Raw genomic sequence first — 27,757 nt, 5'->3', positions numbered from 1 at the left:
TATGAGCATTTTGCAAGCGAAGCGGCAACCAAAACGCAAACTTTGCGACTCCCATCAGCTGCGATCGCCACCAGCTCTCGGATTGGATAATAATATCCGGTCAGAAAAAGTAGTCGCTTGCTAGCAGTCGGCTGCACGTTAGAACGTGTGTCGTTTTGTGCGTCGAAAATATCGGACCGTAGCACAGGAAAATTCCGAACACCCACTGGATTCAACATCCGAGACCAATCGACGAGAGCCAACAGTGGAACTACGCCAATCTAGCCACTGGAAGGAGCTCACCACGAGGGTAGCAAACTGTAAGGCCTCGGTACGACGCACTGACGGCGAAAACAATCGTTCGGCGTAAGCGAGAATTCCAGATTCACACTAGAACAGGAATCGTGGGTGGCATCCCTCATCTCGTCGAGGATCTCCGACGCACGAAAAGCTCAAATCGCCATCACTCGCTGACGCTAACGATATCACGAGATCACCTATACACGCAGATTTCCTCGAGTGCGAATACACATCGAGGCTACAAAACTGCACAGACGTTTGTGATCACCAAAACGCGAACAGAAAAGGCCTTCCAAGGGCCTTTTCTTCTGCATTTTAGTTTCTTTGCAGTTCGTACCGAGAAGCACTGGTCGGTGACGGTCTCGACTACGTCGGGGGCGGCTAGGCCCAGCCTTGAAGATTTTCAAAGGCGTTCGATCGACCACGCCATTGGAAAGCGTTGTCCAACAGCAGACGGAAGCGGCACTCAGCGGCATACTTGCGAGGTGTAGGATTAAGGGGGACGCCCCTGAAAATGAAAGGTTAGGATGGATAGGGACGTTAGGAGAAGTACCTGAATACAATACGTCATTGATCTTTATTTGTGAGTTGTATGTCTTATGCCGTTATACTATGGTTACCGCATCGTATTATTTTCTCAAGTAAGTTTCGGCTATTATATGAATGTATGAATGCCATATGTTGAAGTCGTGAAATCTCGTAGTCTCTAATCCCGAGTCTGTGGACACCTGGTAGAACCTTTAGCCCAGGAGCTATCGAGGTGAGATAGTAGTTGGAGCAGGAGTAATCCACATACAAGTTTCCTCTCTCGATTCAGAGAAATTGTAACAAGGGTCATAGTTACCAATGATATCATATATTTTCGATTTAGCCACCAATAATCGAGATTTTAAGAATAATAATGTAAAGTGCATCGTTCGAAAGGTTAAAGCTCCATTTTCACAGGGGGAAACCGAGCAATGTCTGCACGGAAACAAATCCGATTCCATTTTCATGAATAAGAAATCATGAAATGGAAAAACTTGTCATCCCATGAAATCATAACAATGATTCATGATTTCGTCATGGAAATTCATAATTTCATAATGCAGTGGAATCAAGGCCGCTACAAGCGTTACACGTACTTGGCAAACCGTGTTCATAAACCGCACTACATAGGTATCTCTTATACGCCTTTTGTCTTCCGTCTTATACAAGTACTGATAGTCTAGTGGTCAAAGAATGGGTTTAATAATCTCAAGGTTCTTGGTTCGAATCCAGTCTGATGCTTTATTCTATTCTTTTTACATTTTTTTGGTAAAAGTTAAACCCATGAATTTTAGATCATGATTTGAAATCGGATGATTCATGATTTTGGGAATGTTTGCTGCGTTACGCAAAAGTTGCTCATGATATCATGAATATTATTCATGGTGTATTTTCATAACATGAAAATACGCTTTGTTCATGAAATCATGAGTCATTTTTCGCATTTAGGAAATCGGATTTTTTCCCGTGTGGAATGGTTAGAATTAAAGAGAACGTAAACCACGATGCAACATCACAGTAATCATGGTGGACCCGGTGCATCCCGAACATTTCAGTTAAAATGAACAGGTCTAATGTCCACCAGCAATAATGTTTTCAATGTCTCTTTGATTTTCATATCAAAATCACACAGTTCAGAAGCTCTGGCTTTGACGTATCGCGTTATAGAATCAAAACAACACTACCATCGAACATCGACTTGTGGAAATATCGACTTATGGAGATTAAGATACATGGAAAAATGAAGGAACCACCGAGTTCATCGAGTTATTGAAAATATCGAGTTATAGAATATCGAATTGTGGAGAGTTGACTGTACATGGAATCCGCATATATGGAAAGATAGCTGCATTAGATCTCTGATAAGAGTGTGGAAATAATGGTCAGAGGAAAATACAATAGGTAATTCGTTTTTTTTTTATCGGGATTGAAATCAGTTCCAAAAATAAACGAATTCGTTAAAAGCAAACCACTATCATACTTCAGTCGATCGACCAAATGCCATACATTTAAAATTCTTGTATTTCTGATGGCCAAAGTTGAACATTATGTGGAAGTTCTTGATTGCAAATTTCATATTTGGACACTCGAAGGATACACTTTGAATAATATTTTTGGATAATCGTTTATGTTTGCATATGGCGCTCGTTAATCTTAACCTACAAACTTACATACTGTTTAAATCATTTTCAGGTCACCACCTCCACTCCACTGGTAATTAATCTCCGTGTCTTTCGATTTCATTTTCATTTTTTTCAGAATGGCAGCATCATTTACGATGACAAACTGTACACCAGGAACCGATACTGTTTTATGCAAAACAATCTCTCGGAACCTGTCATGCCGTTCGTGTGCTTTGAAACGCAGGAGGAGTTCAAGTACGCACTATATCCGATAGGTTGGTAATATTTGGCAAGCGGCGAGCATATACATTTTTTACGACAGGCTTAGGTACCTACGAAAACGACGGCAACGGCGACGACTGCGCATTCTACTTTTTATGGATGGAATATGTTTGTACTCTGGCAAATATATGTCACACGTAATGGTATGTTTACTTGGCTAATGAAACTGGATATTACTCCGTTTGATCTTGGGTGTCGATTCGATTAGACACGGTTAGTTTACTCAACCGTAGGGATGCGTAGGGTTTCGTGTTTTGGCATTTAGTCTGTGTCAATAGTGCACGCATTGGAACCAGTATGTAGGTCTTGCTGTGTCGTATTAACGATAGGGCGATGGTGGGCTAAAGCCAGGGCCCCGGCTCCGAGCCATAAACAATATCCTTCTCAATAGTATGTTTCAAAAAATTAAGTTTTGCTAATTATTGATAAATGGAAGAAACCCATGTAGTATTGCAAGTTTAATGAAGGTCAAGCATTCTATAATCATGGGCAACAAGGCTGTGATAAAACCAAAATTGCTATTTGAGAAATTGGTTTTCCCAAATGTGAAAATAGTCCTCAGGATATTTATTTGAATGATGATCAACCTCTGCTCATCATAGATTAAAATGAGTGAAACATAAGTTAAGGGATGCTATGAACCAGACTTTATTGGTTACTGATCATGAATTTTGAGTACAAACTATCAACGATAATTGATATCAACTCTTCTATTAACAAATTCGCAAGAGTGAGGAGTCTTAAAAAGATTTAGTTTATTCAGTGGTAGACCAGGGGCCCCAAGGGTAGTTAAGACGGCCCAGATGTCACAGACATTATGAAAGCGTAATTTCAAAACTTAAATACAGTAGCAACAATATGAACTGTACATTTGTAGTTTGTAACATACCTCATTATTATTTGGTTCCCGAATTCTGCGTCGGTTGGGATTGTCATTGTCTGTGATAACAGATTACACCAATTCACAATAAAACACTGTGAACCAGTCTTATTAGCTTTTAATTGACGAATAGAGTCGTAAAAAAACCACCCACCAGGCCGCTGATTGCTTCCTTGATTGATCACTGGCAACCAATCGATCTGTTTATGCTAGCTTCCTTTTCTCTCTATCAACATACCAGACACTGGCTCAATACTAGCATAAATAAACACAAGGTTTTGCGGGGAAAACAACAAAACCAACGCACCCACAAATGGGTAAGAGATTCCACATGCCTCAAGAACGTTTGCTGAAAAGTGAAAGCGTAGGGGTAAAATGGGCAGCCTAAGGAGAATGACGTTATTTATGGGGAAAATAAGTGTATTCTGGGCATCTCGTTGTTCGACATAATGCGGGGTTTACTAACGTTCATTGGTGTTACGGACAGATTTTAACCTAGAAGTTTAATAATTTTGATCATTTTTAATTTAATCTCAAAGTGCTTTCTTGTTTAGTTTGCTTTTGGAGGTGAAGGTAAACAGGCAAGGAGGTAAAATGGACATTCAATGGTAAGTTTGGAAAAAGCATTTTCCGATGATTATTTGGTAGTGAAGTAGCTAAAAGGGATGCCTTAGGAGCTGGATAGTATGCTTGAAATATTCGCATAACATTTGATAAAGGCCTCAGCTGAAAAAAAACATAAAGTATTCAGAATTATTCAGACTTTCTGGAAATTTGTTTTTACTCATAAATCTCGGTAAATTTCAACTAGTTACTTATGTATGAATGAGCATCGTTAAAAATCCTGAAATTAGAAGTAATATTAAAATTTATCTCATTTGCAAAATCTTTGTCCCATATATCTGTTAATTTTACCCAATCGCACAGAAGAGTACACTTAATTCGTGTGATCTCAATTTTCAACCAAATTTAATGCAACTTATTAAAAAAAATCTAAAAAATCAAAGAAATATAAGGTGGTTTTAAAATTGCTGTTATCATCATGCATGAGGGCAAAAGCTAAAAATAATAAAAATTTCGTAAAATTAGAATTTATTGCACCTAGAACAGAAATCTAGCCAAAATAGTAAAACGTTTTTTGGGATTTTCTATGTTGCTATATTTGTTTGATTTCAGCGGCACCGGTGGTGTAATGGTATGCGTGATTACCTCTCACCCCAGCAGGCCTGGATTCAATCCCTGTCGGCACCGCCGGGATGTTCTGAGGCATAACATTTCAGATCACGCCTTCCTTCGGAAGGGAAGTAAAGCCGTTGGTCTCCGGTTCATGAGTTGATGAGTCGATAAGTAGGGTCCAGGTGTGAGAGCTGCCTCCATGGCGTCGGTAGCATCGGTGCTCAGCACGGAAAACAAGATCGACAGAAAACAAATCTAGGAAAAAAATATTTGTTTGGTATACTGAAATATATGCTGGACAAGTTGGCAACGGTTAAAATACGTCAAATTATGTTTACGAATTTTGGGAATTGTGAAACGGACTTTCGGTCCAAGTTTTATTGAGAACCATTTTCAGATGCATATAATTCAACATATATTACAGTGCTCGAATCAGTAGATAATGATAATGGGTGTTAAAAGAGGGTGAAAATGTCAATCATAGAAGAGGTATGCTTTTCATTGGTCAGGGTACAACAAAAATATGAATATGAATTTAAAAATCAAGAACGGAAAAACAGAATTAAAGATCAGGAAAATGGTCGCATTGATGAAAATACTTGAGAAGCAAAAAAAGTTATAGGTTGTATCCAAGAAACGTCCGTAGATTTGACGTAGGATTGCGAAAGGTAGTTTTTATGTCTCAGCAAAGCATAGTAAATATTAAATTGATTTCTTAACTCTTTATCAGTGAAAAAGTTCGAAAGGTTGAAATTCGAAAGCAATGTGAGAGTTCTGTTTTTGAAGTGCTCTGTCGGTCTCCTGGACGATATGTCTTGAATAGAAGCTCTTACTTGAACTCTTTTATCAGTCATTTGTGGTTTTAAAAGGACCGATGGGGTAGAAGCTTGGAAGCCAGTTTAGAACAATGCTGTGGAATTTTTTCCTCGATGTTCTTGGAGAAGATAGCGGTGCGGAAATGAAATATGTATTAGGGAAAATACATCAATCACAGAAACTGAGCATACCGGACGTTTATTCGTTTATACTTTTTGATGCAAATTTTAAGCCCCTTCTATTGAGAGAATTAGGCAGCAAAAAAAATTTGTTTTGGCTTAATAATTCTCTTAATATGAGGGGCTTAAAATTTTCATCAAAAGGCATAAAGATAGGTACCGTCTGGCATGTTCAGTGCTCGGTATCAATACTCGGCGACTGTGCTAGGGAAACCAATTTCTCCTATCACGGAAACGCCTCGTTTTCTGATGACAAATTACGCATTTTCGTGCATAAAACGTACGGAATTTTTGAGTATTCATAGGGGAAATGGCTATAATGTTGACCTATGGATCTAAGATTGGGCCCATCGCTAAAAATCTGCTATTTATCAATTTTATCTACTTTGACTATATGTTTTAGTATTACTTCTACGTGAAGTCAACGATTTACATAGTTGAAGATGCTAATTTCAAATAACAGACTGTAGTGGTAATTTTTATACGATAGATGGAGTAGATGAAAGCATAGAGTTGATAGTTCCGTTAGAGTACGGCAGTGTGAAGATTGCATATAGATATTAGAATAGAGAGCTAGGACAACTTTTAAGGAAGGTACAAATCGGTTTTTTCATCTCTCTATACCAAACTCCCCCTTTGGAGAGGGATGGTGAGGGGTATACCCCCCCCGCCACCACTGGCAAAAAGAGATGAAAACCGACCCCTAACGGAACTATCAACTCTATGCTTCCATCTACTCCATCTATCGTATAAAAATTACCACTACAGTCTGTTATTTGAAATTAGCATCTTCAACTATGTAATTTTATCTAGATGAACGGATGAACGCGTCATTGGGACGGTACTACTGGATATTTCTGGTCAATTTGAAAATTTTGTCGATTTCTGAATTTATGGGGCCCAAATTAGGTCGAAATTAAATCAATTTCCCCAAGATAATAAAAAAAAAAGCTAAAATTGATTGGAGGAATTTCTTTGTTAAATTTTTCCAATCGCGAGATATTCATATTCATATTATATATATATAAATTCGAGTTTTTGTTGCTTTTTTCTAGCATCCTAGAGAAAGCTTTACCTTAATTTGAAGCGTTTCTGGCTAATTGACATGGTCATGTGGTATTCGGTCATTGTGAGAATTTGTATGTACCACTTTAATACTGTTACGCATTTGACCACAAACGTTTGATTGCTGGGTAAGTTATCGATGAGCTTTGGCTGGCAGCAAGACGAGCGAACGTTCAACGCAAATTAACTCTTAAACAACAATAATGTATGCCGTTTGGTCGTAATGGTTTAGTAATGCTGAGCTATTAGGGTGTTAAACACGGCTGAGGCTGACGAGCTGTATGTTGTTTGGAAAGAGGGTGACGCGCTTGGCATAGATGGCCCACAGCGGCTCACGACGAGCTGCTGAATCCGTTCAGTAGTGGTGCAACTTCTTCCTCCTTGTTCGGTGAATGGACCGCTCAGTGGGCTGCAGGCTCGTGCTTGTGCTCGCGTCGAAAGCACTGCTGCTGCTGCTGATGATGATGACGATCGGACACCACCACTCACCACACGTATTGAATAAACACCGTTCGGTGAGACCGGAGTGAATTCGGTTTTAAAATCCGTGTTAGGGAATGTGCTTTTTGCAATCAATCGTTGATAATTTTCATTATTATAACAACAGCAGTGACCTATTGAAAATTGATAAATGTTCATTTGAGCAGATTCGTAGATGACATTCCAATCGATTGGCTTGTTGAAAATAAATATCCATCCGCTATTGACAAAGTTATAAGTAGTCAAATCCTGATCCCTTTTCGTAACGCGGTCGATTTTGGTCTTTTGAAATAGCACCCCCAATATGTTGCCGAAAGACGTAATCCTACGTCAAAAGTCCTCCAGTTCAATTCAAACCCCCACAATATGAGCCTGTGCAAACAATGATAAAAATTGATGAAGGTTTACAGGTCGTGCCAATGATTTTTGAAGCTTTTATAGAGATTTAGGTGAATTAGTATGGAAAATTTTTGATTTTCACTTGCATTGCTCTAACATTAGTTGTATTTATCCAAACGTTAAAAAACAGTAATATGTGGTTCTTATGACAATGATCAACAAGCTTGTTGTTATGGTAATGAAATTAGCGTTCTTATCTCGTACATATTCATCGGTCAATGTATCATATTTTGTCATTTTTTACGCATTTCTATCATTCTTGGTACGCTGTACTACTGATCGTAACAACAATAGGCAACCTATTGTTTTTTTCAACATTTGGACAAGTAGAAGCAAAGATAGCAAAGATACACCAGTTTCAAATCATTAGCGTGTAACAATCCCTTTTGTAACGCCCACTCAGCCCACAAGTGACAAGGTCAGCTTCTTTCAGCCGAGGCTTGCGAAATTAGAGGAAAAACCAAGACACATAATTTGCTTATGGACGGCGATTTATTGCTATTTTAGCCCTAACGGTCCCTAACAGCCCTATCTTTTCCTTTTAAGTATACTACTCACGATTTTAGTTTGTGTGCGGTGTCAGTGTCGGGCCCGTCGATGAACGTTAGCTAGCTGATTCCGTCACGGCTGGCACGAGGACTCCGTGCCTGGTTGGATGCTACGGACTTTTGTCTCCTTCCTTGTCGTTCACGCCAATCGTGCCGTATGCCCCGATTGCGCCGTTCGCGTCGATTACGCGGAGCTGGCTTCTCCGAATCTGGTGGGATGGTTGCACCAATTGTGCCGATTGCCCCGATTGCGCCGTGTACGTCGAACGGCTTATTGTGCAGATTGCACTCGTCTGGTTCCCCGGGACGTAGATGGTTCCACGCCGACACGTGTTACGACGGGAATACCATCGGTGGAGCCTTGATTCACATCCTTATTGTGTGGCTTCGTTAATTTAATGACGGTGTAGCTTTCCGTTTTATTCAAATATGGCAGTCGAGTCTGGAGCTCAAGCAAGTGACCGAGCATATAGACTTGCAATCCTCGGAAACTGGCGAATAGGCCTTTTTCTGTGGTTGTTGTAGGTAGCATCCACCCATCAGGCAGTACTGCTACCATAATTACCAGCGTTTATGGCAGTCCGCATCGTGCTCTCTTGCCGTGCGGATCTATTTGCTTTTTGCTTAAGGAAGTGTTACTACTACCTAAAGCTACAACAAATTTAAACAGCACTTTTCAGTGCTCAACCTGTAAAAATTTTCTACCTTGTTCAACTCCTCTTATTCCTCTTCGATCCTTGTTTGGACCCTACCCGAGGTAATCCTTCTTGGATATCGATTTGGAAAATTCCTCTTCGATCCTTCAGATTCTTATAGTAATCTGCTTGGAAGTCGATTTGGATAAAACATTTACTGCCGCCATGGCGCCTAAACGCATAAGAAAGGGGCAAACTCTTGACCCCCCTTCTGAAGAAATTAATTTGAGTAATCAATTTGATTTGCTCACGGATGATGAGAATGATCCATCATCCAAGAAAAATTCTAGTAAACTTTCCCGGCTTAATGCCAAGAAGGAAAAGATTCCCCCTATTGTGATAACCACTACCGATTTCCATGCTCTTCGCATGGAACTTTTGAATTTCGTGAAAGTTAAGTTTTCACTACAAATTGGACGTCGGGGTGAATGCCGTGTATTGGCTGAAACCTTGGACGGATTTAAATGTCTTCTCAAGTATCTTACTGAGAAGAAGCACAAATTTTTTACTTACGACACCAAAACTGAACGTGTGTTCAAGGTTGTCATGAAAGGACTGCCCAGTGGTGAATCCCTGGATCAGATCAAAGATGAACTGGCAAAATTACTTGGAGTTGTGCCACTCCAAGTAATCAAAATGAAAATGAAATCCCGTCCTGGCGATTCGCGCAACGGGATTTCTAATGATTTTTATTTAGTTCACTTCAAGTCTAGTGAACTAAACAACCTTAAGGCCTTAGAAAAAGCTAGCCTTATGCTCCATGTCCGAGTGAAGTGGGAACACTTCAGGAAGACTGGAGGAAATTTCCAAAACCTCACCCAGTGCCGTAAGTGCCAGGGATGGGGTCACGGAACTAAAAATTGCTACATGCCAGCTAAATGCATGAATTGTGGTGATTCCTCTCACGCAAAGGACGACTGTCCTGTGAAGGAAGATCCTAAGAAATTTAAATGTTCAAATTGTGGTGAAAACCACAAATCCAATTTTTGGGAATGTAAGACTCGCAAAGCGATCCTACAATCTCGTTCTAACCGACAGGTAGGAAACGCTCCACGTTTCCGACCAGGTACAAATTCCTCTGCTGTTAACAACGGTCAGCGAGGAACAAATTCTACATTCGTACCCGTAGGTACAAATATCACCCCTGCTTCAAATGTTTCATCTGTACCTACTCCCCTCGCTGCTAACAATGTTCAGCGAGTTAATGGAGCTACCTATGCTGCTATTGCAGCGGGTAGAAATCAAAATACTAACCAACGTTCTAATGGAAATTTTGACAATTTTGACTTAGGAAGCATTACTGCCCCCAAAATGGAATTTTTACAGAATTCATTAATTGACATGATTTCTGATATGCTTAAATCTAACTCCATGTTTGATGCTATTCAAACTGGAGTAAAATTTGCAAATAATATTGTCATGACTTTAAAATTCAGTAATGGATTTTAAAGCATTAAATATTGTAAATTGGAATGCTCGATCTCTTAAAGATAATGAAGACGAGCTATTTAACTTTTTAAGAGTTCATAACGTGCATATTGCCGTTATAACTGAAACGTTCCTTAAACCTGCCCATAAGGTTAAGAAGGACGCAAATTACTTGATTTATAGAAATGATCGTCTTGATGGACCCTGTGGTGGCGTTGCCATCATTATTCATAGACGAATCAAACATAAAATTCTTTCTTCATTTGAAACCAAAGTTTTTGAAACTTTGGGGGTTTCTGTTGAAACAAAATTTGGACAACTTACGTTTATAGCTGCCTATTTGCCATTCCAATGCGTAGGCCAGCAAAAGAATTTTCTCAAGGGTGACCTCCAGAAACTTACCCGTCATAGGTCTAAATTCTTCATTAATGCAAAACACCGCTCATGGAATAATGCTCAAAGCAATTCCAATGGTAATATTCTGTTTGATGATTGTTCTGCAGGTTATTACACTATTCAATATCCAAACAGCCCAACATGCTTTTCTTCTGCAAGAAATCCCTCCACTATTGATTTGGTCTTAACTGATTCATGTCAACTTTGTAGCCAATTGGTTACCCATGCTGACTTCGGTTCTGATCACCTTCCAGTAACTTTTGAAATATCCCAAGAAATAATTTGTAATCCCAACAGCTCTACTTTCAATTACCATAGGGCTGATTGGGAGCAATATCGAACATTTATGGAATATAACTTCGATCCTAACATTCCTTTGCAAACCAAAGATGAAATTAATTATGCTCTTGAATCTCTGACTACTTCTATAGTTGAAGCAAGAGCTGCCTCAGTACCAAAATGCGAGGTTAAATTCGATTCAATTATAATAGACGATGATCTTCAGCTCTTGATCCGTCTTAAAAATGTCCGTAGGAGACAATATCAAAGAACACGCGATCCTGCCATGAAAGTTATCTGGCGGGATTTGCAAAAACAAATTAAAAAGCGATTCTCTGCCCTGAGGAACAAAACTTTTGAAAATAATATTTCTAAATTAGACCCGAGTTCCAAACCCTTTTGGAAACTCACAAAAATTTTGAAAAAACCTCAAAAGCCTATTCCAGCGCTTAAAGAAGGTGGTAAAATTTTGATCACAAATTTGGAAAAAGCTCAGAAACTTGCTAAGCAATTCGAGAGTTCCCATAATTTCAGTTTGGGTCTTACTAGTCCTATTGAGAATCAGGTTGCTCGGGATTTTCTGAATATTTTCTCTCGGGAAAATATTTTTGATGATTCCTGGGGGACTGATTTGGACGAAGTAAGGTCTATAACTAAAAATTTTCAAAATATGAAAGCTCCAGGTGATGATGGAATTTTCTATATCCTCATCAAAAAACTCCCAGAGAGTACCTTGTCTTTCTTGGTAAAATTATTTAACAGATGTTTCCATTTGGCATACTTTCCTGATAAATGGAAAAATGCAAAAGTTGTTCCAATTTTGAAGCCGGATAAAAATCCAGCTGAAGCTTCTAGCTACCGTCCAATAAGTTTGCTTTCTTCAATAAGTAAACTTTTTGAAAAGATAATTTTGAATAGAATGATGCTTCACATCAATACGAACTCAATTTTTGCAGATGAGCAGTTTGGATTTCGCCATGGGCATTCAACTTCTCATCAACTCTTAAGAGTTAACAATTTAATTCGTTCAAACAAATCTGAAGGCCACTCAACTGGAGTTGCTCTTCTAGACATAGAAAAAGCATTCGACAGTGTTTGGCATGAAGGTTTGATTGCTAAATTGAAAAAGTTTAATTTTCCACTTTATATTATGAAATTAGTTCAAAATTATTTAACTGACAGAACTCTTCAAGTAAATTATCAAAATTCCAAATCTAATCGACTACCTGTTAGGGCAGGAGTTCCTCAGGGTAGCATTCTTGGGCCTATATTGTATAACATTTTCACTTCGGACCTCCCTGATTTGCCTCAGGGTTGCCACAAATCTTTGTTCGCTGATGACACAGGCATTTCCGCTAAAGGAAGAAGTCTTCGTGTTATTTGCAGCAGACTGCAGAAAAGTTTAGATATTTTCTCTTCTTATTTACAAAAATGGAAGATTTCTCCCAACGCTTCCAAAACTCAACTTATAATATTTCCACATAAGCCTAGAGCTTCGTTTTTGAAACCTAGTAGTAGTCACATAGTCACTATGAACGGAGTTCCAATTTCCTGGTCAAACCAAGTGAAATATCTTGGATTAATACTTGACCAAAAATTAACTTTTAAAGATCACATTGAGGGCATTCAAGCCAAATGTAACAAATATATTAAATGTTTGTATCCTCTTATAAACAGGAAATCCAAACTTTGCCTGACGAATAAACTTCTAATATTTAAACAAGTTTTTAGACCGGCCATGCTTTACGCTGTACCAATATGGTCTAGTTGCTGCACTACCAGGAAAAAAGCACTTCAAAGGATTCAGAACAAAATTCTGAAAATGATTTTGAAGTTGCCTCCCTGGTACAATACAACCGAAGTACATAGAATTTCGAATGTTGAGACTTTAGCACAAATGTCCAACAAAATAATTAATAATTTCAGGCAAAAATCGTTGCAATCCTCAATTGCAACGATTAATTCCCTTTATACTTAGATAAGATTTAGTTTTAGTGTTTAGTTTTAAGATATCAATTGTTATACTGACATGCAGGTTAAAAAACCTGTTTAAAATACTGAATTGCCAAGACATGAACAATGTAAAAACACTTAGATATATATCATAACAATTAAGGCTGGTAAGTTACTGCAGTAACTGAAGCACCTAGGTTAAAATGAAATGTAATTTATTTTGAATTTGGAACAAATAAAGAGTTAAAAAAAAAAAAAAAAACCAGCGTTTAGGGGTGTACTGTGGGTGTGTTCACAGTGTATTGTGTTTTTTTTTTTTTAGTTGTTAGCCGTCTTTTGCCTACTAGATCAATTTTGCAACGAGGAATTTCAGACCGCATTGAATAATTTCTAGAAAATTATACTATTTTTTAGAGCTCAGAGAAAATTTGGGAAGTCCAGCAAAAATCAAGAAAGTAGAAGCTTATTAGAGCAATTTTGAAAACTTCAGCGTTACGGCAAGGATTTTACAGAATACCCGAACCATTCAGAGATTTTTTAAACACTTGAAGTAAGTTTCAAGAGTTACAGAAAAGTTCAGAAATTTGAGATATTTAAGCGTAAATTCCAAAAAATACAGGCTGTTAAATAAATTTCAGGAAGAGCACGTGAACTAAGATGAAGACCAGTGACATTTTGATTGACTGCAAGCATATTTTCTGGAACTGGAAAAATTCGAAAACTTAAGAACCGTTCAATTAAGTTCTGAAAGAAATGCAGGAGCTTTGCAGATTCTCCAATAATTAAGTCCATAAATCTCTAAAGTCTGAGGTTCGTCAGAAAAATTGCGGTATTTTAAATGAAGTCGCGAGAACTTCAGGAAAATTTTGATAAATTATCGGTAGTTTCATTAAAATTAGAAAAAACCTTAAAGAATAAGAACTTCTTGAAATTGTTAAGAATTTACAGGAAGTTTTTTTAGGGAATTTTCGAAAGTTCAACAATGTCCAGAACTACGGGCAATTTTAAGTTCTTTCAGAAAAGAACCGACAGGTTAAGGGCAGTTCGATTGATTTAAGGGAAATTTCTAGAAATTGAATGAATATCAAAGAGCTTCAGACAGCGGCACCGGTGGTGTAGTGGTAAGCGCGATTACCTCACACCCCAGCAGACCTGGGTTCAATCCCAGTCGGCACCGCCGGGATGTTCTAAGGCATAACATATCTGAGGAAAAGTAAAGCCGTTGGTCTCCGGTTCATGAGTTGATGGGTCGGTCTAGGTGTGGGAGCTACCTCCCTGGCGTCGGTAGCATTGGTACTCTGCACGGAAAACAAGATCGCTTCAGGAAAACTGAAGAAACTTATTAGAATCTTAGGGTTGTATTCCGTACTGAATACGCCAGGGAGGTAGCTCCCACACCTGTCCTACCTATCGATAAATCAACTCATGGACCCAAGAAATCCCGTCGACGCTGACTGGGATTGAATCCAGGCCCTTTGGAGTGAAAGGCACTCCCGCTTACCACTACACCACTGGCATCGCTATTTCAACTAATCCCGTCATTTTGTTCAGAAGTGACGTTTTCGTGCTACAATTTGTTGAAAATGTCAACGACACCATTTTTAAATAAATACAAGATCCAAAATGGAAACTTCATGATCTAATAAAATCTAAAATAAATGAACATTGACATTGAAGGGATCATTGAGTTATGGAGTGTTGACTGTAGCAGAGCAACCGAAAGAAGTTTAATATCATCATCATCAATGGAGTTTAGATCCTGCTTCATGACAAAGACCGATCAAACGGATGACGGAGTTTGACGTCAAAGTCCATCTTCCATCCAAACAACGGGGGACCGAAAGGGACCACTCATATCAAGGCGAATCGTAATTTCGGTGCTCACACTCTAATTCAATTGGCGTTGATGGCACCTTCGAAAAACCGTGTCTTCTAACAATTTTAAATAGAGCGATTACATTCGCAAAAATCACCATCTTAGCGCCCCTCGGTGGGACATTGTATGGGAGCGAGCTGTTAATTTGATAGTTGAGTGTCAAACAGTGAAGTTATTATCTTGCATTAAATCTTGATTTAAAACTTGAGATAAAAGTCTGTGGGATCGAAAAAATATCGTTGTGCTCAGAAAACAAAGCTCTTTCTGATGATGTTTAAAAACAGATAATTTTTTTCTTCCAATTTGGCATTTTCTAAAGGAATCTTTATCAGCTTTTAAAAAATCGCATCCCTATGTTTCGGAATCTTTCGAAAGCTAGTGCAAAATTATCTTTTTTATATCAAGTCTAATGAAAAAAAAAAAGAAAATGATTCGACGCAAATACAAGCGTGGCATCTAAGTAGGCTATGATTATTGGTAATTAAATTGTAATTAAATAACACTCAATTATGCTTTTACGCTATTTTATATTTTATTTTGCCCTTATACAGGATGGGTACACATGTTTTAATTCCATCATATTATTCTTGGTTTTTTATGTTTTGAAACATGTTGCATTACACTTGGTAGCAATTTGAGATTACATGATTAAAAATAGAGACGAAAAAATCGCTTTACAGAATTGAGTGTAATACAATAAAAATGTCTCATGCTGAATTTTATTTCAAAACACATTGAAAATATTTTTAACAAAAAGCCCAATTAATTTCCTCAAACTTTGCTGTTCACAGTTTTTTAATCATACGCATGAGTTAAGATATAATTAATTAGCTAAACTAGCTAGCCGTATATGGAGCCAAACAGAAAAATACATTTTTCCAATATCGTCTCTTACCCATAATTAATTATATCTTAACTCATGCGTATGATTTAAAAACTGTGAACAGCAAAGTTTAAGGAAATTAATTTGGCTTTTTGTTAAAAATACTTTTAAGATTGAACACTCACGAATAACATCTCAAAAGAGTGAAAATTACTCAAATTATGCGACAAGTGAATTTTAACCTACGAGGATCTCGAAAATAACAACTTTGGGCAATTCAAGCATTTCGAGCTTTTTTGTTGTAAATTTAAGGTGTTTTAAAATTAACACAATATCAAAGATATTCGATAACTATCGGTAGTATTTTGGAAAATACTTATTTTTTAAATAATTCATAACTTTTTTATGTATGATTTGCCCAGCAAATACTCAATGTCAATAGGTATTTCTTTATCTAAGCTACAAAATAAATATAAAAAATATGCAATTTGAGTAACTTTATTTTTGTTGATAATTTTTATTTGTTTTGCAAAAAAAAAATTTTACAAGGTGTATTTTTTCTTGAAAGGCACAGTACTTGTCCGCAACTTCTTCGAAGACACCATCTCAATCAAACAAATCGTTCGCAAGATATATGTTTTTCTATTGATTGATTGAAATATGTAAAATGGCATGTTGGACAATAACAAACAACTGTGCAAAGTTTCAAAACAATCGTAGAAGGTCGATCAAAAAATTAAAAAAAAAAAAATTCGTCGTTTGAAATGGAACTGCTGATGTTGGGTATGATTTTCGCCTAAATCGACGGTTTTATGAAGCCACTGCCAAGATATTTAATATTAACCTGACGAAACAAGTACGTGCCTATTTTACCCCCACCTATGCGAGAGCTATCAACACTGTTTTACGGGTGGTGGAAGATTGTATATTTATTAGCAAGTGTTTACGACTTTGGGAGTTCTGATCGTCCAGTGCGGTTTCTTTAAATAGCCGTTTTATTGGACGTTGGACGTTATTATTTAATTGTCGGTGAGGAAGCATTAAAACAGAAACGCGTGTGTTAATGGCTCAAAAAGTGTCATTAATGTGCAAATAAGTTTTCCATTCGAAATCGATACAAGTAAGCTATTATTGGAGCGTGGTAATGGCACCCACATTCGCTTAAAAGATTCAGCCGATAAACGACTATCGATACATAACGGCTGCTTGGCTCTGCCTCAGTTGGTTCAGTATCCTATTGTGGCGGCAACATATGAGGCATTTGTAGCTTCCTGTTATTTGTTTGAACAATTTTGTTTGTCATGAGTTTTGACGAGTTCTTGGAAACTTCTTATCGTTAGCTACTGAGCAAAGGTGGTCGATTTTCGTGGGTACCAAAATATTTACTTCTGTGCTCTTTATCTTGCCGTATGATCGTTATAGGAATTATTGCTTAAGAATCCACACCTTCCAGCTTACAACCGTTGGTAGTAGCATATACCACTGTTTTCATATTGATAAGTTTCACTGGGGCTTCCCTAAGCACAGTCGGTAGAGGTGCAGCTACAAAGCAAGATCTTGCTGGGGGTGGCTGCGTTCGATTCCCGGTTCGGTCTAGGAATTTTCGGGTTGGAATTTTTTTCGATTTTTCTGGGCATATAGTATGATTTATAAAATTAATGTAAAAATGGTACAAGCGAGAAAGATCTCAATTTATAACTGTGTAAGTGCTCTTAAAACACTAAGGCTGTAACCCAATTGCCGAGTTAAATTTAACTCGTGGTTAAAAGTGACAATTCAAAAGTGACAGATTCAATGTTCGAAAATCTCGGTGTTATTGATGGATCGGTTTCCAAACAGAACTCCGCCACGGTTGTCAAAATTTAGTCTTCTAGTCTGTCACAATTAACCACTGGCGTGCGCAGCCCTCTTCATTTGAGGGGCCCGCCTACCAAAAGGGGGCGCTTCATAGCTTTGAGGGCGCCAATAATTTTGAAAAGTTAATGTTATTAATATTCTTTGAGCTTTCCAGATTTTCACGATATCTTGTTAAAAGTAAATGATTCAACACTGAGACGAAGATCTCTGTAAAATAATTCATCCGCTTACTTATGTTTTGAACTCCACGTCCAAGTACAAGAGATTTTAGATGCAGCTTTGAATCTTTCTATGCAATTTTAAAATGTCTCTATGTACGGAGAAATTAATACATAATAAATCTTTCCACACCTAAGCTCCCAACAGCGTTGCCAGATATACCGATTTATCGGTACTTATACCGATTTCCGAACTAGATACCGATATACAGATAAGGTTCCTCAGAATACCGATTTTTGAGGTGTGATACCGATTTATACCGATATCTTTTTTAAATAATCAAAATGATTATTGCCTGCCTGCGCTAAGAATTTCAGAGGAAATTATTGTGTGAGACTTGTGTCTTTACAATTCTAAAAAAAAAATCATCTTCAAAAAAATGTCGTATGGATACTCTTTCGATTAGAGTTTCAATTTCCTCATCGTTTGCATTCCGTGAATGGATAAACAGTCGATGGCTCTTTCTGGTAATATCGGGGGAATCGGGAAATACTTTTTAAACATTATTCAAATTCATGGATTTTCTTCCAACTTTCTTCTGGAATTTTCTATTTACGATTCCTCTCGGAAACTTATTTCGACTTCCCTTGGAAGCTTCTTCAGCCTTCGCTCGAATGATTCTTCTCGGAACTTCAGGGATGCTTCTAGATTTTGATTGCGGATCCACTGCGAAAACTTCAGAAAAGTCCAGAATTTTGAGTAAGTTTCGATTAATTAAAGAATGTGACAATGTCAAACACGATGGCACTCGTAGTCGTTTTTCAGTTCACGTTGAAGGTGATAACGTTCTCAAATGGTTCTACAAACATCGTCCGCTCATTGATCGAAAGAAGCATATAAGCCTGCCGGAAGTGGAATCAGAGCATGCCATCAATGGCAACCCTGTATCGATTAGCCGATAAACTGCTGATGCACAGTAATTTCTTCTATCTGTTCGACTTAACGGCCAAAGCGTTGCATATAACAATTCCAGTGGACCCAAGTTTTAGCCGCTTATCAAAGATCAAAACGGCGGGTAATGATAAACCTGGGTTTCGATAATGATAATTTATGGTATGCTTTTGCTTTAATTAAAACATTAATTTTGATTTGAAAACAATTATATTAAGCATTAAACGAAAAAGAAGCAGAAAATACATTCCCTCGAATAAACCGTATGTATGCATTGCAAGCATATTTTGATTTTATACTATGGCAGGTATAAATCATTTTTATACTTAGTCTGTACTCTCTCCCTTTTTACCGACCTTTGCGTCGGCACGGGGAGTTGCGATTTAGCGTAACTTTTATACTATTTAGCTTCCAATAGGGAGCCGCGCTACTTCGTCGTATCATGGCGCCTTGCTTTAAACCCGAACGCAACTGAAACTTCCATAACGGCTGGCAGCAGTCACTTCGTGTCTGCCATGGGTGAACAGTAAAAAGAGATAGCATGCTATACTTTCTCTTTCTAAGAAAACGATGTGCAACGGAATGATTTTTGTGTCTTGTCAACTCTCCGTTTGAGTTTTGCACGTTGTGAATAGTCTCGCGACATCAAAGGAGCTTGTAAATTCAATATCAAGCATGATATTTTGTTCCAATATCACGCGTCGTTATTCCAGCTCTATCTAGATGAAGTAGTTTCCATTTAACACCAGCAAAACAATACTTACTTTTAAGTATATTCTTCCCAAAATTAAGTTTCATTCACGGAAATTTGAAAATAAAAGATTCGAACAATAAAGAGTGCAAGTGAGAGGCTGAACTCAATATTAAGTAAAAAGAACTCAAATTTTGGGTAGTATTTTGACGTAGAACTACGTCTTTGTCGACTATACTGGGGTGCAAATCAAAAAATATGTGCGGTGAAATAGTGTTAGGTTTTGAATGCTTGTAACTTTGTCATTTATAGATGAAAATTAAATCCAAATACGCCAATCGATAGGATATTACATAACAAATCTGCTGAAATAAATATTTTTGTCATATTTCCACAAAAAACATTAGACAAATGTACAAATGATAATTTTATCTCTGTATTCATGAAATAAACTATTTTCCCTAACCCAGTCGTCATAATCGAGTACCATTTGGTTGTACATCGTTCTGCTTGAACCTGAAAATATATAAAACAGCGCTGCTGTTATGCCTCTGCTCATTACTGCTTCGGACGGCGTGGCACTTGGTCCTGCAGCAAGTAGGAGCAAGTCAGCGGATCAAGGTGGATCATGGCGTGACCACCTATCACAATGAGGAAATGAGGAACTTGGAAAAGTTATACATGCAAAACAAATCAAGGAAAAAAAAAAAGAGAACCATAACCGAAACATTGAAATATTTGAAAAATTTAAGATAAAGTATAATAGTCAAAAATGCATGACATACATCAATTTTGCGTGGTTCTACGTCATACTGCGGTCGTGTATAGGACACAACCCTTTATTTTTTTTTCTCCGCGTGGACTAGAAAACCAAATGAGTCGTCTCTTTCGTTCTCCCGCAGTTCTGAAGTAAGGACGAGTTAACGTTACACTCGTCGCTACATAAGAACAGGGAGAGAATGGAAGAGACGACAAATGCTCACTGCTGGACCTATTCTCTATGCCATTGGAAATCAATATGGCTACCTTTTGATTATAGGAATGATAGGAACATGGCAAAATCATACGGTGTTTACTGACAATCAATACTGAGTACAGTTAGATATAATGGTTCGAGCAACAACAAGCGAATTCAAATCATTTCCATCTAACAAATTTGATTTTATAAGAAGAATTTGAGTAAATGAAACATTGAACATTAAAATTATTTTTTTTTAATTTTCTCAAAATGCTCAGTTGAAAAAATACAAATGATTAGATAAAATGTTCGTAGTCTTGGACATAAAAATTCAAGTTTTAAGGAAATGTGATTGTTACTTCATTAAAAAATTAGCAGGTTTGTTTCTCGCTACTGGTACTTGAATTTTAGTATTTTTAGAAAAGATACAAATCACTAATTTAGAATTTGGAGAAATTTATATAGATTAACTCTTTAGAAAGCAAGATTCTAAGCTTTGGACAAATTCTTTCTGAACTTTGAAAAGGAAGGTTACGAAAATCCGCACTAAGATCATATTAAAGAATCTATACAGATTATGTTACAGATTTTTGTCAGCCAGATACAGATTAAATAGATTTTTTACCGTGAAAATACAGATTTAAATAGGAAAAATGTGGCAACACTGATTGTGGACCTAGTGTTTACGGTTCGGACTGAATTTTCAAAAAATGTTCCAATGATAGTATGATCAGAAAAGAGAGCGAGAGCGTGGGTAAAATTCGCACAAACTGAGTGTGATGGTTCTTAGTGAGTCCAACCGAACAGAGTTTTTAATGAGTTGATTGATTAATTACGATTAATATGCGACAATGGCAATACATTCCATGGTATTAGAATCATGGTGTCGTGGCATTGAAGATGATGTACTCAACTACTTCTGCATTACCAATGGATTAAAATGTGGTTACTTCCATAACATAGTTTCCACTTGACGTTAGCCCTAAATTTTGTGATTGCGTTCATCGTGCAGTCAAATGTCCAGCAGTCCAGTGTTCCTTATCGCCGCAGGACCAATTCAAATGTGTGGCATAATCGACCTTCCTCCCAAAATAGATGACGATCCTTGCGCAAAGGAAATAATCGCCGGTTAACAGCCAATATTGAAAACCTATCGAATTGCCACTGTTTACTCAACCATTAGGTGAACCATCAAACCGTCTGTAATCCACATCATCAATAGGTCATGCTGATAAGCCAATTAGTCGAAACAACACGGCCAATGCACAGCATGCTATATGGCGCCATCAGGGCGTTCCCCAAAAACCAAAAAAAAAAAATGATGGAAATCCAAAACGGGCGCAAACCTGCTAGTGCCACCGCCCACGCTGTCGTCGTCGTCGTCGTCGGTCGCTAGTTTTGGCGCGTTATCACTATGATGATTAGTATCTAAATTGTATGTTATTTATCGCTCCCATTTACTTTCGGTCCCCGTTAGGAATGCTTCTGTCGGTTCCGTTCCTGCTGGTCACGTTCTTCGTTTATGCCTGCATTCCGGAGCTGCGAAATATGCACGGAAAATCGCTGATGTGCTACGTTCTGGGATTGGCCGTTGGCTACACGGTTCTGTCGTTGGTTCAGATGGCCATTTTTGAGGGAAAGTCCTTGCCGTGCATGTTTCTCGGATATATGGTGTATTTTTGGTTCATGGTTAGCTTCTTCTGGCTGAACGTGATGTCCTTCGACATCTACTGGACTTTCAGGTGCGTGAGTTTTGAAATGTTTGCAATGTTTCACTGTTCGAATCTGGTCTACTCTTTACAGGGGAGTCCGTGGTGCCAAAAGTACCGAGCGAAAAAAGTTTGCCCTGTACTCGTTGTATGCTTGGGGCTGTCCGCTGCTTCTGACATCAATTGCTCTAATTATCGATAACACCGAACTGCTTCCCTTGAGCTATAGGCCTAGCATAGGTGTTACGCGCTGTCTAGTAGCAGGTAATGTTTCTCTTTCTTCCAAAAGGCCATGGATTTTCAATGCACTTTCTTTCGTTTTACAGAAGACAAATATGTGGAATTTTTCTACCTGTACCTGCCGCTGTTGCTGCTGGTGCTTGCCAATGTAGTCTTTTTCGTAATTACCGCGACGCGAATCATCAAAATCCAACGGGAAACTTCCATGGTGAGGCGTGGAGATTCCAAGCGCCACTCAAAGCTGGACAACGATCGAGATAGGTAAGTGCGAAACGTACAATGAAAGGGCAGATAATGGAAACTCATACGGAAAGTTCCTAAGGTTCTCCGCAGTTGCGGTAGCGGAAAACGTGACACATTATAGGCTCTGGGGATGATTAATCAGATGGTGACATGTTGCGGCAGGTGTGCCCACATAAATTTGCATAGCTGTTAGATAGCTGATTAGAGTGAACTGCTTGCTGTCTTCGGATGGTAACGCTCAAGAGCTTTGTACGATCCGTCTTTGAAGGGTGTGTTGATTTGCTAGTCACGGCAAGTGTGTCTTTTGGGACTCTTATGGAAATCCATTATTTGTGCCTGGTGGCGCAAAATATATTTTTCTTTAAGAGTCTATGCATCCGCTAACTCAAACAAACTTTGCTTTAATCCGTTCTAATTTCTGAATGCAGCAGCAGCATTTTAAAATAGTAGAGTAGGTGGTGCAAAAGTCTTCATCATTGATCAACACGTTTCAAAGTTTTAGTGTACGGAACTTGAAATAACATAATTTTTTTCTGCTCAAAAACCAGGAGAATCACTCGTGGTGTGTTTTCAAGATAACCAAAATGTTTAATTTATTGGTCTATCTCATTTGAATGCTGAATAAAATCACTTACATTTGAGGCGTCAATCATCTGTTTGGCTTACATCATTTATCATTTTGGAGCGTTTAAATACGTGCAAGTTATCTTTTAATGAAAACTTTCAAATCGACATCACCTGCTGTATTCCACTCTAGCACTAATTTAGAACAGTGATAACTGGCAATAGCACGTGAAAACATATCTTTCAATGTGCTGTCCTCTGAAAGGTAAATACGTTTGACGTAGACTACGTCTTATGGGAAGGTACCGGGACCGTCACGAAAAGGTGTTAGGTTTTGAAGGCTTATAACTTTGTCATTTATAGATGAAATTCAAATCCAAATATACCAATCGATAGGAAATAACCCTCAACGAATCTGCTTTAATAAATACTTTTCCAATTGTGCATTTTTTAAATAAAAACTGATAATTGTATCACTGTTTCCATGAAATAAACGATTTCCTCAAACCCAGTCGTCATTATCGATTACTAGGGTTAAAGGGTGTAATGTCAGCCTAGCCCCTCCCTTTTTCCTATCAAGCAAATAGCTCATTCATTCAGCAATAATATACAACAGTAATGAGAAACTAATATCACAAATTTAAAACATTTATTGCTCTTTATCAAACAAAAGGTACAGTGAAATTGTCATATTTTTCGATTTCTAGGCGCCATGATCTTGCCATATTATTGCTCTGACGAAAATCTACACTGCGGTGGTAATAAAAAAACCTGATAATTTCATTTGTGCTTTTTAACTATTGGCACGTCATTTTGAGACATGTTTCTAATTATGGCCTACGAAATTTTATTAATAACTTTATATTGATATTAGGAAAACCATTTGAAACTACCACAACAGTTTAAGAAATGCCTCTCATGTTTTTGTTATAGTACAACAATAGACAATGTGTCTTATGTTAAGATATACATAACAGCCAGTGGGTAATTAACTCTGCTCTACACTACAATGCACTGCACTGCACTAAACAACATGATTAACTTCAAAGTGTTTTTATGTTACTTCATACGCGAAGTTAGCGATTTTCAGAGTTGGTTGGAAATGCTAACATGAAGCTTTAGTGTGATAATTTATTATTATTATTATTTTTTTTTAGAAGAGAGTAGATGGATAGTTCCGTTAGAGTACGGCAGTATGAAAATTGAATAGAAGTTGAAAATGAGCGAAGAGCCATTAATGCGACAATTTTTGAAGATAGACGCACATCTTTTGCCTAACCCGTACGATGTACGCGGAGACTTGAAGTCCATTTCAGAATTGATTGAAGTTTTGATATTTGCATAAAATCTCCACTCGTTTAATTTTGATCTATATTTCGCATAAACAGCGACAAGCTTGCATACAACATTGTTGATTTATGCGATAATAGGGTGTGCGCTATATATCGCAGAAATTAACATGATTTTTTCATACGGTGTATGTTCTGGGCAAAATAGACAATTTTACGAGACGATTCTGATCACCTGATTTTGAATTCGTGAATGAAATTTTAAAGGAGGCAAGTAACCCAAGTAACCAAAAATTACGCATTCAACGATTAAAATCACTTGCAAGTTCCTTAAAGTCCAAATAAAGTTCCGACCGAACCTTCAAGTTCCATAAAGTTCAAATAAAGTTCCGACCGAACCTTCAAGTTCCATAAAGTTCAAATAAAGTTCCGACAGAACTTTCAAGTTCCATAAAGTTCGAATAAAGAACTTTCAAATTCCATAAAGTTCAAATAAAGTTCCGACCAAACTTCCAAGTTCCATAAAGTTCGAATAAAGTTCCGACAGAACTTCCAAGTTCCATAAAGTTCAAATATAGTTCCGATAGAACTTTCAAGGTATATAAAGTTCGAATAAAGTTCCGACAGAACTTTCAAGCCACATGAAGCAATCCGCACAAGTCTTTATTAGTAACAAAATTTAATGTTTAAAATATGAAATGATCAGTGGTCCGAATAAATAATAGTTCTTATATGTATGCAGTGAATCAACATTCTTTCCAAACATAAAAAAAAATAAAAAGTAATTTCCTGGATTCGAACCCGTGTATTCGGAATGCAATCTACGAATGCTAACCACTGCGCCACAAATGTGTTGGAATACCATGCGGGCAAACACCAATTTAAAATTCATCATGTTATGTTTCGTAGTCAAGTCAGCCAGCTGGCGCTGAAAACTCCAACAGTAGGCGGGACAACAGCTCACTTTAATATATTTCAGATGACGTAGCGGTCCGTGCTGGGGCTCTAACGAAGAAGGACTGGGTTTAATTCTTCAAACAGCTCCAATTCTACTACTAATGCTGATAAATCAATTCAAATTAATACCTGCCTTTAGAAACAGCTTTCATATAAGTGCGAACTAAATACAGAATTGGTGTAGAGGACAAAAACCTTTTTTAATTTATTTTCTAAAAGTTCCGTCCAAGTTCCGCCAGAAGCTGATTAGAATGCTCTTAAATAATGGTACCGGAACTTTCAAGTTCTTATAACGATTAAAAAATGAGGCTGCTTAGAATTATATAGACCACCTTCAACTAAGCTGCTTAAGCCACAAATAGCCTTTTATCAGAACTTTTGGTTATTTGGGTACTGACCCGCTGAGAGAATTAACAACAATATTATCAGTTATGCCAGGCAAACTGGCTGCTGTAATCACGTAAAATAAACTTGTCAGGAGGCAGACAAAATGATGAGAAAGGCAAAATTTTGTCAAAATTCAAATCATAACTTTTCAAAGTCTAAATTTTATGGTTCCAATTGCATTCGACAGGAAAAGTAAAGAAATTTAATGCAACTAGTAATGAATAACGTCAACACAGGCAGGGATGGAAAATCATTTACATTCATTTCGTGCATTCATTTACATTCATTTGTCTCTAATTTTTTTCATCAACAGAATACCGTAAAATGTTGTATGAAGCTTTTGTATATTTTGATATTAACTACAACTTTTGTTAATAACTAAAACCTGAATCTCTTATACATGACGAACTAGAGCTGACAGAACATGTTATTGTCTTTCAGTGAATGCAACTTACATTCACTGAAAAACAATGGTGGGTTCTTATCGTTCTAATTCATCATGCATAAAAGATACTGATTTGAGTTGTTTGCAAAAGATGTAGCTAATATCAAAACCTACAAAAGCTTAAAACACTAGTTAACAGAATTCTGTTTGTGAAAAAAGTTAAAGGCAAATGAATGTAAATCAATGCACGAAATGAATGCAAATGATTTTCCATCCCTGAACACAGGTATCAATCTTCATGATTTTGCAGCTCGATATCTCCAAAAGAATTTTCAGAATCACGAGCTGCGATGGTTATCTTGGGGCAAGTTCTGGGTGCCCCGAGTGATGTAGTCAATTGAGACCCAGGGGATGAGGCCAATTGTCATCTTGAAAGATTCCGTCTCCTCCCGGGAAGATGGATTGCATCCAGGGATGGAAAATCGTTTAAATTCATTTCGTACATTCATTTACATTCATTTTCCTCTAACTTCTTTCATCAACAGAATACCGTTAAATGATGTATGAAACTTTTGTAGCTTTTGATATTAACTACAACTTTTTTTAAAAACTTAAATCTGAATCTCTTATGCATGATAAAATAGAGCTGGCAGAACATGTTATTGTTTTTCAGTGAATGCAATTTACCTTCACTGAAAAGAAATGGTGGGTTCTTATCGCTCTGATTCATGATGCATAAGAGATATAGATTTGAGTTGTTTACAAAAGATGTAGCTAATATCAAAATCTATTTTACGGATTTCTGTTGATGAAAAAAGTTAGAGGCAAATGAATGTAAATGAATGCACGAAATGAATGTAAATGATTTTCCATCCCTGATTGCATCATGGGCAGCACCTAGTAGTTTTTCAACAAATTGATTTGTTTAGTAACCAAATTGAATCTTCTGTTCACATACCTGGTCGTCTAGAACTTGCTAATAATCAGTGGCCTTTACTTTGCCTTTCAGCATAATAAGAGCGAAAGAAAGACAATGTTAATCGTTCTTTTATTTACGATGAAAGGCACTAATACTACAACTACTAGTTCTTAGGCTCAATGGCTCTACTACTAGTAAAAGTGAGTTGAATCGTCCAATATAGATGACTGAGTTTTGACCCAAGCAGCACCTGTAGCATCTTTTTATAATAGTGAAAGAGGAAAATATTACACAATGATTACATAAAGGTTACCATGAAATATATGCAATTACATAGCAAGTCAAGACCTTCTAACTAACAGGACACATTAATGTCACATAATGGTCATTGGTAACTACATGCATCAGATTGTCACGATGTTGAGATAAAATCCGACTTATCTGGTCGCAATGATGACACAGTGTAACCTAACCTAACCTTTTTGTCTTTTTTTCCCTTTTGCCGATCTAATGTTATCAATTGGTTGAAAATGTTTATGCCATAAAAGTACTCTGTAAAACAATATTCATCGCCGAAATTACAATTTTACTTATTTATGATTGAATGTAATCCAATATTGTTATTTCGTTACTGCTGTGTAACTAGTTTTGTAACATTGAATTGGTTACATTTAAACTCGCATCTTGCGCTTTATGGTTGCATTGCTGTTGCCTTCATGGTTGCTGTAATGATTTTACGACACA

General features: G+C 37.4%; 1 protein-coding gene across 3 annotated transcripts in view; it reads left to right on the top strand.

Annotated features, from left to right (window-relative positions):
* The window catches only part of LOC135703890 (G-protein coupled receptor Mth2-like), a 129,931-nt gene that overhangs the window by 76,593 nt on the left and 25,581 nt on the right, over positions 1 to 27,757 (top strand). For all 3 annotated transcript variants that reach the window (XM_065225293.1, XM_065225354.1, XM_065225431.1), the window contains exons 3-6: positions 2,566 to 2,704; positions 21,798 to 22,062; positions 22,124 to 22,293; positions 22,356 to 22,530. In XM_065225293.1, coding sequence (XP_065081365.1) covers positions 2,566 to 2,704; positions 21,798 to 22,062; positions 22,124 to 22,293; positions 22,356 to 22,530 — 749 coding nt within the window. The remainder of the gene's footprint in view (positions 1 to 2,565; positions 2,705 to 21,797; positions 22,063 to 22,123; positions 22,294 to 22,355; positions 22,531 to 27,757) is intronic.

The sequence above is a fragment of the Ochlerotatus camptorhynchus genome, unplaced genomic scaffold, assembly GCF_037179485.1.
Source record: "Ochlerotatus camptorhynchus isolate MF236.1 unplaced genomic scaffold, CSIRO-AGI_Acam_v1.1 ptg000002l, whole genome shotgun sequence".
In the NCBI taxonomy this organism is placed as follows: domain Eukaryota; kingdom Metazoa; phylum Arthropoda; class Insecta; order Diptera; family Culicidae; genus Ochlerotatus; species Ochlerotatus camptorhynchus.
The sequence above is the reverse complement of the archived record's forward strand: the minus strand, read 5'-3'. Positions and strand labels throughout refer to the sequence as shown.